Below are 13,197 nucleotides of genomic sequence, written 5' to 3'. Positions count from 1 at the left end.
CCTACTGATACAAGGCTGAGTACGTCAGGCGCAACCTCAGGCCTGGAGGCTGACGGCCTGGCGGTTGAGGTCAACTGCTTAAAGAGTGAAGGTTTTTCTAAAAATGTCATAAACACACTTCTGAAGGCAAGGAAAATTTCAACCTCAAAATCTTACTATAAGGTGTGGAAGAAATACATATATTGGTGTCGTGAGAATCAAATGATTCCAAAGAAAATTTCCTCTATCTTGGAGTTTTTGCAAAAGGGTTTACAAATGAAACTGGCAGTTAATACACTAAAAGTGCAGGTGGCAGCCCTAGGAGCGATGTTGGATCGAAGGGTTGCTGACAATAAATATGTACGTCGATTTTTTCAGGCAGCGAAGAGAATAAGGCCGAGAGTCAGGGCGACAAGGGCGCCATGGGACTTGAATTTGGTACTGGGCGTATTGGCAGCTGAGCCGTTCGAACCATTGGAAGAGATTAATTTAAGTCTTCTTACCTGGAAAGTTTTTTTTTTTAGTAGCAATTACCTCAGCAAGGAGAGTGTCCGAGCTGCAGGCGTTATGGGCTGAGGAGCCTTTTTTGAATTTTTTTAGTGATAAAGTGGTATTACGCCCGAATCCCAAGTTTCTGCCAAAGGTGGTGTCGGAATTCCATCTTAATCAAGAAATAGTATTGCCTTCGTTATGTATGAATCCAGGAAATGAGAAAGAAGAATGTTTGAATAAACTAGACCTAGTAAGGGCATTGACTGTATATACAGAAAGAGTCAAGAGTTTTCGTAAGGCAAAGAATCTATTTGTGCTTACAAGTGAAAAGAACAAAGGTCATATGGCCTTAAAGGCCACAATTGCAAGATGGATCAGGTTATGCATAATTAAAGCATATGAGATCAAAGGAAAAGAGCCGCCCAAGGGGCTCAAAGCACATTCTACTAGGGCAGTAGCCGCATCGTGGGCTGAGAAGGAATCAGCCTCGGCAGTAGATCTGTGTAAAGCAGCGGGATGGTCTTCCATCCATACGTTTACCAGGCACTCTCGGATTGATGTCCTATCTTCGGCAGACGCGAAGTTCGGTAGAAAGGTCCTCAGTGCGGTAATATAAAAAAAAAAAGGAAAGTATATGTGTATATATATGAAAAGTTTATGTTGTTAACCTACGGGTTTTTTCCCACCCAAGTTATGTAACTGCTGGGATAGAACCCATGTTGTAATGGCTGCCATGGGGAGGTAGAAGAAATATCAGATTCTTACCTGATAATGTGTTTTCTTCTACTCCACCATGGCAGCATATATTCCCGACCCGATGTGTTGTATTGTGTTGGTATGTACTAACTGTGTTTTATTTAAGCTGGAAAAGTCAAAAGACACTGAGCCAAGGAGGAGGTGCCCTAATATAGGGGGATGGTGTCTTTTTTTTCCTTTCCTGTCACTACCCACGGGGGAGGAACCCATGTTGTAATGGCTGCCATGGTGGAGTAGAAGAAAACACATTATCAGGTAAGAATCTGATATTTCCAGTCTATTCTGAACACCTCACACCTCACAATATTGTTTTTAGGGAAAAAGGTTACACGGAGGTAGCTGTATAACTATGCTAAGCCACACAAGTGTGCGGCACAAACACATGGCTCATCTAGGAGTGGCACTGCAGCGGCAGACAGGATGGCAGTTTGAAAAACTAGGCCCCAAAAAGACCCCTATCTGGCTTGATCGTGTTTACGATGTGCAGCCGAGGAGCAGTGGGCGTTTTGTGAAGCACTGACTTGTTGTGCAAGTGTGTAACTGTATTTATCAGTTTTATACCCAATAAGCCAGCTAAAAAAAAAAAACTAGGCCCCAAAAAGCACATAATGGCAAAAGAGGTGCAAGATGGAATTGCCATTGGGCCCACCCACAATAAAAGAAGCAATGATCAAAAAAAATAGTGCATCATTCATATAATAATGAAAAGCGATCCATATAATAATCTGATTGCTCAACTGTGGGATTATTACCAGTCGTCTCTCAAAACATTGCCTAATGGGTGGAGGGGGTAATTACTAGGTGGGAGATGGAAAAGAGTTCCCCTACCTCTCTAGGGCCCTTATTCTGATTCGTGCGGTACGGCCCGCGTGCGGCCGTACCGCCGATGTTTTCCGTCTGCACATGCGCAGAGGTCAATCTGCGCATGTGCAGGCGAATTCGCCGCACATAACGTTACTACGCCGCAAAGGGGGCGTATAGGGGAGTGAGGGGCTTCATGCCCTCATTTCCCTATGTATACGCCCCGCGTTTCATGGGCGTTCCCATGCAAACGCGGGGCGTACGCATGCTAATGAGGGCATGACGCAACTCATGGGGGCGGAAAGCTGACGTCGCCGGATGTCAGCTTTCAGCCCCCATACAAGCTACCACACGGACGATTGTCCGTGTGGTCTCAGCTTGCGGGAGCTGCCGGGGCGTGCGGACCTGCCTTCGATGGTCGACGACCATCGAATGCAGGGGGCAGCTCCCAACATGGTGGAGGCGTACGCCCCGCCATTTTCATGCGGATCGGCAGCCGTCCGTGTACGGACGGCCGTGCCGATCCGTCTTGTAGGCGGGGATTCGTCTGGTGCGGTCGGAGCCGCATATGCGGCTCGACCGCACCAACCAGAATAAGGGCCTAGGACCACTTTTACCCCTGAGTTGGAGCTGTATACCTGTTCAGAAACCGGGGGGCTTCCTTCCTAATCGTACGTGTCAGTTTAATACCCAATAAGACCCCTATCTGGCTTGATCGTGTTTACGATGTGCAGCCGAGGAGCAGTGGGCAATTGGTGCAGCACTGAGTTGGTCTGCGAGTATCCTGTTTTTATCAGTTTACGATCTAATAAGACCACTATCTGGCTTGATCGTGTTGTTTACCACCAGCCGAGGAGCAGTGGGCGATTCGTGCAGCAATCAATTACTCTCAGCAGTGGGATTGGTCAGGTCTTTGATTATTATTGGAATGCAAACAGTTGTATGCATTTAAAGATGAGTCCACTTAACCCACATATGAATGACTCTCAGCAGTGGGATTAATGAATGGTGATGGCTTGATCATGTTTACCTCCAGCAGTGGGCTATTCGTGCAGCAATCAATGACTCTCAACAGTGGGATTAATGAATAGTGATGCAAGATGCAACTGTCCTTGGGCCCTCCAACCCACCCTTATGTTGCGGAAATAGGGCATGCACACTTTAACAAACCAAACATTTCAGCGACAGGGCCCCCACACAAAATAAACCAATTCATATCTCCCTGTATAAACTGGCTCTACAGAGACAAGATGTCATCGTCACTCGTCATCCTCCTCCTCTGATTCCTTGCCCCTTTCAGTGTGTACTTCCTCATCCTCACAGATTATCAATTCATCCTCACTGGACTCCACAATCACAGGTCCTGTTATAATCTCTGGAGGCAATTCCTGGTCTTCATTAAATGACATTTTTCGGAAGCAACCTCCTTCCCCGCTCACTGACCAGGTTCCCCGCTGCACTAAAAACTCTTTCGGAGTACACACTGGAGGGGGGACAACTCAGGTAAAATAGAGCCCGTTTTTTTCCTTCCAGTACAGGTAAGGACTGTCTGACATGTCTACATTTTTTCAATGGTGACAGCATCCAATGCAGCGACAGTAGACATGTCAGCAATCGTTGGCAGGTTCTTTAGTCCAGACCAGATGTCCAAACCCCCTCCTGCCTGCCCTGCATCCCCGCCTGTGGGTTGTGTGGGAAATCGCAGCTGTTTCCTCGCAACCACAGGTGGGGGAGAAAATGAAGGAGGAGCTGTGGCCGTGTCAAGGTCCCCTTCTGATGACAATCTCCTGACCAGCAGGTATTTGCACCTCTGTAGACTTGTGTCCGCTGGAAACAGAGACACAACATACACTTTAAACCGAGGATCGAGCACAGTGGCCAGAAGGTATTCCTCTGCAAAGCACATGTAGGGCTTCATCCACAAAAGCGACATGCTTTGCGGAATCGCAACGCTCTAGCTCCTCCTTCACTTTCTCCAGCTGCTTCTGCAACAGCCTGATCAGGGGAATCACCTGACTCAAGCTGGCAGTGTTGGAACTGATTTCATGTGTGGCAAGTTCAAATGGCTGGAGAACCTTGCACAACATGGAAATCAGCCTCCACTGCGCTTGAATCAGGTGCAGCCCCACTCCTCTGCCTATGTCGCAGGTGGCCGTGCAGGCTTGAATGACTTTTTGCTGCTCCTCCATACTCTGCAGCATATAGAGGGTGGAGTCCAGCGCGTCACCACCTCTTGTTTAAGCTGATGGTAGTGCAGGTCGAGGAGTTTTTGCTGCCGCTCCAGCCTTCGGCAGGCAGTGGCAGAATGCAAAAAGTGTCCACAAATTTTGCGGGCCACCACAAGCATCTCCTGCATGCTCCTGTCACTTCTGATGAAATGCTGCACCACCAAATTTATTGTGTGGGAAAAACATGGCACGTGCTGGAAATTCCCCATGTGTAATGCCCGCACAATGTTACTGGCATTGTCCGACACCACAAATCCCCAGGAGAGTCTAAGGGGGGTTAGACACTGGGAATGATTTCCCTCAGTTTCTCTAAGAGGTTGTCGACTTTGTGCCTCTTCCTGAAACCGGTGATACACAGCGTAGCCTGCCTTGGAAGGAGCTGGAGTGCAGGAGATGCTGCTGCTGCGTAAAGCGATGCATCTACCCAGTGGGCTGCCACAGTCATATAGTCCTTAGTTTGCCCTGATCCACTTGTCCACATGTCCTTAGTTAAGTGGACAGTGGGTACAGCTGCATTTTTCAGGGCACTGATGACACTTTTTCTGACGTCCCTGTACATCCCGGTTATCGCCTGCCTAGTGAAGTGGAATCTAGACGGGATTTGGTACCGGGGACATAATACCTCCATCAACCGTCTAAATCCCACTCCACTGATGGAGGACACCGGATGCACGTCTATCACCAACATAGCTGTCAAGGCCGCAGTTATCCACTTTGCCATAGGATGACTGCTGTCGTATTTCGTCCTCATGGCAAACTACTGTTGGACGGTCAATTGCTTAGTGAAGGACGTAGCGGTCTTACGACTTCCCCTCTGGGATGATGACCAACTCCCAGCATCCGCAGCAGCAGTAGTAGGCATAGTGCTGCAGGATCCTCTGGAGGAATCTTGGATAGAAGAGGAGTCAGTCATGCTGGTTCCATGGCTTGCAGAACTCCCTCAGATCCGGATCAAGGAGGAATTTGCTGAGGAGGGAGTTGGTGGTGTGCTTTCCAGGCGCTTGGCTCCAACAGGAGGACCAAGGGATTTAGGTGTCCCTGGACTGCTAGCCACATTTCAGGTGCTTATAAGGGAGGATGTCCCTAGGTGGGCAAGATCCTTACCCCTGCTTATTGGAGCTTTACATAAGCTACATATGGCAATACATATGTTGTCCGGATTCGGATAAAAAAAATCCAGACCGTAGAGGTGGGTTTATTGGTCCTCTGTCCAGGCATGATGATGGGCTTTTTCATCCCATGGACAAAATCCTGGAAAACCCCCCTGGTGCCTCATTTAAGCAAACCACGTCAGCATCCTCCTTGTCAACTTCCTCCTCAGCACCAGCTACATCAATATCCTCCTCCTGGTGTACAACATCACCTTCATTATTAAAATCTGGAACTAGACTGTGGGTGAGGCTTCCAGCATATGCAGTGGGCGTACTGCAAATGGTGGAAGGAGCCACCTCTTCACTTACAGTGATGGGAAGGTCCGACATCACAACCACCAACACCCTTGGACTCTCCTTGGGGATTTGTGATATGTCTATAGAAGACAGAGTTGTTTGCTGTGTTTTTGTTGGTGTCAGCTTAACTCTCTTAAATTTACTATAGGGCGGGTTCAATTTTACATGCTTGACACTGGACATCGGCCTTGGAAGACGACATTGATGGCATTTCATTGTCTATGTCGTCATGACAAGTGGCAGCAGCTTCAGAACTATGATAAAGCAGCTCTTAATCTTTCCCTTTTTTTTATCCTCCATATTTTGGATCTCCATTATTTTTGTGAAGTTATGATATAGGACAGCAACACTGGAGTGCATATATGTCAGTACTAGTAGGTAGTCCATGTCAGGTATATGTCAGTACTGGTAGTACCCCAGCCGACTGGAATTATATACTGCGATAGGTACTGGTAGCCAGTGGAAACAGCTGACTGGAATTATAAAATACTGCGTTAGGTACTGGTCGCCAGGGGCAACAGCAAACTGGAATTAAATACTGTGATAGGTACGAAAGAAGAGAAAAGAAGAGTGTCCTTTGGGTGGGTGCACCCAAAGGACACTCTTCTTTTCTCTTCTTTCGTGTTAATCTACCGTGTCCAAGGGTAGCACACCCCTGTTCCCTAGAAACCGATATTTTCAGAGGATACATTAGGGGTCCAGTCACTATAATTTTGTTCTTGTGCGAATGATAACCTCCCCCCCTTTCTATACTTTGATAGGTAGTGGTAGCCAGTGACAACAGCCAACTGGAATTATATAATGCGATAGGTACTGGTAGCCAGTGGCAACAGCAAACTGGAATTATATACTGCGGTAGGTACTGGTAGCCACTGTGACAACACAGCCTAGCACACCCTATTCCACCCTTCTCCGAGACTGGAGTGAAGATGGCGGCGCAGGGTGGCTGAATTTAAGGGGTTCCGTGATCTCGCGAGAATCCGACGCCGGGCGATGATGTTTTGCCCGCGTGCACAGATCCGAGTCAGGTGGGAATCTCTGAGCGCTGCTCGGATCCGGGCTCGGATTGATGACGTCCGTGCGGGCTCGAATCTGGGAAATCCGAGCCCGCACATCCCAAATTATAATAAGCATTTTATGGGGCAAATTATTTATTTTAGTAAATTGAATGATAGGTTTTGAAAAGCTATAGTCATACATGCCTTTTGTGAAATTCATAGATTTCAGGAAGATTTCCAAAAAGCACATCTTTGCTGTTCTGTAATACAGCAGGAATGAAAGGATTCATTTCAGGATTGTCCAGCGATGATGCATAGCCCTGCAGTAAAGAATGGGTATAGAGTTATTTTCTGCATACTTGCTACAATGCTCTTTATATAAGATGTCGACCTTGTGAATGTCGACATAGACATAGACAATGTCGAACTAATGACCTTGTCGAACTAATGACCTGTCGAACTAATGACCTTTCGAACTAGAATCATGTCGACCTTTTCCCATGTCGACCTAGAGTCATGTCGACCTTTTAGCATGTCGACCTAATGGATTCGACCTAATGACTGTCGACCATAATGCAGTAGACCAAATGACCGCATCCCGTTTTATGTGACCAGCAGCAACCCAGAGGATCACAGGACAAGTGGATAGACATTTTTCTGGTACCCTCTTCGTGTCATTGTGAGAAGCAATGATACAATATGAAAGTTGCTATCTGTTGCAGATGATATTGCTAATAATGGAATAATTAATACAATATTAAGAGTGATTAAAATTAAATCTGTAAACGTTGACAATATCAATAAAGAGAAAGTGATTATACAGTAGATGAGGAGGTGGTAGCATAAAGTCTGTAAGAGGCAAGGAGTTTACATTTTTCTGGGGCATATTTTAAAAATGCGGGAATAAAGGATGATCAGAAAATATGTCAATAGAAGAGATAAGGAAGAGAGTTGCATTGAGGAAAAAGCTAATTCACAATACCAACCAACCAATCAGCTCCTGTCATTTTTCAAATACAGTCTATAAAATGTCGGTTAGAAGCTGATTGGTTGATACTTTATCTCTATTGACTTCATCTTTTTCCACGCTTTGATTAATCTACTTATTGTACATTTAGCAGCTGCCCACTAGAGCTGTGAGGAGTGGCCTGTCCTCAGGGCCAGACTAAGAATGGGGCTGCAGCTCCAGGCCTCCACATTAAAATAGGCCCATCACTATGGCAGAATGATGATCACTAGACAGACACCAGCTGGCCACATGGTCGGCCATAAATCATAAGTATTGCATTTGCATTCCTATTTTACACATTTATGCAATGTTTTTACTTTATATTTGTAGGAACACAGTGGGGTTTACAGTGTTTTGTCCTACATGTTATTGGCCGCACTTCCTCCAGTTCTTATATAAGCCCTTAAAAATTTTCAGCTCCAGGCCTATTAGGGCCACACTTCCTCCAGTTCTAATATAAGTCCTTGAATATTTTCAGCTCCAGGCCTATTAGGCCCTTAATCCAGCCCTGCCTTCCACCATTCTTCACTTTAAGTAGGGCAGATGTAATAACCTGGAAAAAGTGATAAAACGTGATTGACAATCAGCTGTGTTTGAAAAATGACAGTTATGAGCTGATTGGCTGGTGCATTATCACCTTACACTTTATCATCACTTTATTACGACTTTATAACTTTAACAGGCTTAATACATATGCCCCAGTAGTGGTTAGGGACAGAAGGAGGGCACACAGAAGGAGTCGTAAGAGAGAAAGAAAGGTTCCATGAAGGTCTGGGGCTGACAATATGGCAGGGCAGAGAGAAGGGATCATATTCGAGAGATAGGGAATGAGGGTGGGCTTCGGGAGATAGATAGGAGAGTGGACAAGGTGGCAGGACAGAGAGGGTAGGTTCCAGGAAAGATGGGCAGAGGGCAAGGAGACAGGACAGGGAACTGAGGTCCCAGGAGAATGATAGGTGGCAGGTTAGAGGGAAGGGGCTCCAAGAAAGAGGAGCGTGGGCAAGTTAGAGGTAGGTCACAGAGAAGTGTGTGGTATAACTCACAGAAAATGACTAGATATTGACAAATGTTAGACACTGGCAAAAGTTAGACATAAGCAAGGGGAGGGGGGTTGGGGATGTAGTTCTGCACAAGATTATTTGTAGTTATAGGTGGGGTGTCCACAATATTTAGTTGCCGTGTTGCAATTGCAATTAATACATGAATGGGGGTGCTGCCAAAGACAATAATGGTCATACAAGGAACAAGAAAGAAAAGGATTGTCTTTGTTGCTGGCGCACTGAAGAGGAAAAGTTATTTATGTTAAAATTTAACTTTTAATAATGTCAATAAAAGAAAGCCATTAAAGGTGAAATAAAGGTTACATACATGACTGACAAAAACATTGAACAATGATTAAAAGATGCACGTGCCGTGTGTGTGTCGATTCACTGGTGTATTATAATGTGGTTACTCCTGTTGGTAAAGATGTTCCCACGAAATGGTGCACTATGGTACGTGATGTACTGAAGCCCACAGTATAGGTAAGTGGTGGGAGCTGTCAACTGAATCACGTGATTGAAGAGAGTCGTATGGGTGACCAGGCATTAAGTCGTGTCTGGTTCCTCTATTACTTTACGACTGGGTGTCTGTTGGTTCGATTGGTTGGTATAGATCCAATCTATAAGTATGACACGCTTTGCTCTGTATTGGAGGCTGCTGTTCTCATGGAAGGTAATATCGAATATGCCTCGCATAAACTGATACAATAAAGAATTGGATATCAACTGTACCTCACATAAATTGTTTGGAAGTGTACAATAAAGTTTTTAAATTAGTTTGTAGTCTGTGTCCTATTATTTGCACATAGGTCAAATTATGTTCCTTCAGCAGACAGATGAAATTCTGTATCCCGCATGAATGGAGGTTTGGCAGGCTTTGCCTGTGCACCAAACTGACTGGAGTTTATAAGGATTGCGTGGGCGATCCAGCAGTGTGTATGCTGATGGATCCCTCAATTCAATTATAAGCACACCGGTGTGTATTATGTTCTATACACATAAATCAAGCTTATTCCATAAGGCATGTAGTGTCAGTGGGTGTAACAGACAGATGCAATTCTGTGTCCTGCACAAGTAATACTTAGCATATTGTGCACAGTGCAAATCATTCATTTATTGCTGTTTGTGAGGATGGATTTAGGAAAAGATTGCATGGGCGATCTGACAGTGTATATGCTGTCCGGTCCCTCTATAGTATTGCAATAAAACCTTCACAAACTGACAGGGTGACTATGTGTGTATAGTATTAAATACACCTCCACCAAATTATGTCGATTGTCCACACGAAACCAGCCGGTGTGGTAGGCAGACAGCGTTATATATTGCTGTCTGTTATATATTACATAAGTGAGAATACCGTATCCTGCACCATATTAGTCGTGCAAGTATAATAAACACGTGATTCGTAAGGATTTAAATTAATCCTGTGCGGCAAACTGGCTTTGCTGTCTTATTTTAGCGGAGATTGTATAGGTGGTCTGACAGTATGTATGCTGTCTGATCTTTCTATTTTCTCACGCTTGTCCGTTGGTATATTTATTGTCATCCAATCTGGCAATAGTCTGGTTTGGTGACCAAAAGAATATAGTGCACTGTAGTCCTTACACTCGGGTTTCTCTACTGATATAGCAAAGGATACAGTTGGATGTTAAATAATGGCATTCATTATTTTACAATGTGGCTGTTTATGCATTCTTAGAGGGATAGAAATATCCTGTGTGAGATTGCTTGGGTAATCTAGTAGTGCGTGGAGTTAGACAGATTCCACTATTTCGGTAGTAATTGCTACCAAAATAGTGGAATCTGTCTAACTCCACGCACTACTAGATTATTGCTACCGAAATAGTGGAATCTGTCTAACTCCACGCACTACTAGATTATTGCTACCGAAATAGTGGAATCTGTCTAACTCCACGCACTACTAGATTACCCAAGCAATCTCACACAGGATATTTCTATCCCTCTAAGAATGCATAAACAGCCACATTGTAAAATAATGAATGCCATTATTTAACATCCAACTGTATCCTTTGCTATATCAGTAGAGAAACCCGAGTGTAAGGACTACAGTGCACTATATTCTTTTGGTCACCAAACCAGACTATTGCCAGATTGGATGACAATAAATATACCAACGGACAAGCGTGAGAAAATAGAAAGATCAGACAGCATACATACTGTCAGACCACCTATACAATCTCCGCTAAAATAAGACAGCAAAGCCAGTTTGCCGCACAGGATTAATTTAAATCCTTACGAATCACGTGTTTATTATACTTGCACGACTAATATGGTGCAGGATACGGTATTGTCACTTATGTAATATATAACAGACAGCAATATATAACGCTGTCTGCCTACCACACCGGCTGGTTTCGTGTGGACAATCAACATAATTTGGTGGAGGTGTATTTAATACTATACACACATAGTCACCCTGTCAGTTTGTGAAGGTTTTATTGCAATACTATAGAGGGACCGGACAGCATATACACTGTCAGATCGCCTATGCAATCTTTTCCTAATTCCATCCTCACAAACAGCAATAAATGAATGATTTGCACTGTGCATAATATGCTAAGTATTACTTGTGCAGGACACAGAATTGCATCTGTCTGTTACACCCACTGACACTACATGCCTTATGGAATAAGCTTGATTTATGTGTATAGAACATAATACACACCGGTGTGCTTATAATTGAATAGAGGGATCCATCAGCATACACACTGCTGGATCGCCCACGCAATCCTTATAAACTCCAGTCAGTTTGGTGCACAGGCAAAGCCTGCCAAACCTCCATTCATGCGGGATACAGAATTTCATCTGTCTGCTGAAGGGACATAACTCGACCTATGTGCAAATAATAGGACACAGACTACAAACTAATTTAAAAACTTTATTGTACACTTCCAAACAATTTATGTGAGGTACAGTTGATATCCAATTCTTTATTGTATCAGTTTATGCGAGGCATATTCGATATTACCTTCCATGAGAACAGCAGCCTCCAATACGGAGCAAAGCGTGTCATACTTATAGATTGGATCTATACCAACCAATCGAACCAACAGACACCCAGTCGTAAAGTAATAGAGGAACCAGACACGACTTAATGCCTGGTCACCCATACGACTCTCTTCAATCACGTGATTCAGTTGACAGCTCCCACCACTTACCTATACTGTGGGCTTCAGTACATCACGTACCATAGTGCACCATTTCGTGGGAACATCTTTACCAACAGGAGTAACCACATTATAATACACCAGTGAATCGACACACACACGGCACGTGCATCTTTTAATCATTGTTCAATGTTTTTGTCAGTCATGTATGTAACCTTTATTTCACCTTTAATGGCTTTCTTTTATTGACATTATTAAAAGTTAAATTTTAACATAAATAACTTTTCCTCTTCAGTGCGCCAGCAACAAAGACAATCCTTTTCTTTCTTGTTCCTCAAAAGTTAGACATGCATTAGTTAGACACTGCCAAAAGATAGACATGCATTAGTTAGACACTGCCAAAAGTTAGACATGCATTAATTCGATGTGACAAAATTTAACACAAGTAAAATTACATTTATCACTGTCGAACTGATGCATGTCTAACTTTTGTCAATGCCTAACTAATTCATGTTGATCTTTTGGTGTCAACCTATTGAATGTGTAAGCAGACATTGGGCCTAATTCAGCAGGCCACGTCATTCTGCAAAAACTTTTTAATCTACGATTTTCTCACAACATGTGTGGCTCCCACAGCGTGCATGCGCAACTACTGTAAATGTGACCATACTCTGAGTGACAGCAGGAGGCAGTGATACAGTGTTGGGTAGGTTCAGACAGACTAGGTTCAGGGGTGTGAGAATCGTTTTCATGCCAAATCGTGGTGGCTGTCTGACGTCTCACGCAGTTGCTGCAAGATGAAAAATGTCAGCCTTGCACCTGTCTTCATAGCTAGGCTGCGAAGGTATGTGAGCGCATTGCATTTTTGCAATACGATCACATTTCTGTCATGCGATTGCAAATAGCATTCGCATTGTGGGGAGGGACTACGCATGCTGGGCGGCCTTGCTTTGTGCTGGGTGGCCACAAGCATGTCAGAAAAAAATAGTTGAAGTTTTGTGGGTTTTTTTCCCACAATTAGGGCTTTTGTCTGTCAGCTGTCCATATCCCCAGAGAAGTAGTCCCAGGAGAGACAGAAGGATCCCAGGAAAGTCAGGCGTGGGGGTCGTGCACAAGATGACAGTGCAGAGAGGAAAAGCAGCAGCAGAGAGATTAGGGACATGGTGGCAAGACAGACAAGATGGACTCAGGATAGTACAACATGACAGGACAGAGAATATAGGTCCCAGGAAAGGAAAACAAAGACACCAAAACAAGCACTGCACTATGGGGAAAGACAGAGGAGAGGAAGGAGGATATAAGAAGGCATGAGAAGAAA

General features: G+C 44.4%; 1 protein-coding gene across 4 annotated transcripts in view; it reads right to left on the bottom strand.

Annotated features, from left to right (window-relative positions):
- Nucleotides 1-13,197, bottom strand: part of MCF2L2 (MCF.2 cell line derived transforming sequence-like 2) — a 316,747-nt gene that overhangs the window by 87,601 nt on the left and 215,949 nt on the right. For all 4 annotated transcript variants that reach the window (XM_083177641.1, XM_083177640.1, XM_083177642.1 and 1 more), the window contains exon 17: nucleotides 6,907-7,022. In XM_083177641.1, the coding sequence (XP_083033767.1) occupies nucleotides 6,907-7,022 (116 nt within the window). The remainder of the gene's footprint in view (nucleotides 1-6,906; nucleotides 7,023-13,197) is intronic.

This window comes from Crinia signifera, chromosome 3, assembly GCF_055691185.1.
Source record: "Crinia signifera chromosome 3, ASM5569118v1, whole genome shotgun sequence".
Lineage (NCBI taxonomy): Eukaryota > Metazoa > Chordata > Amphibia > Anura > Myobatrachidae > Crinia > Crinia signifera.
Note: the sequence above shows the minus strand (reverse complement) of the source record. Positions and strands in the feature narration are given on the sequence as shown.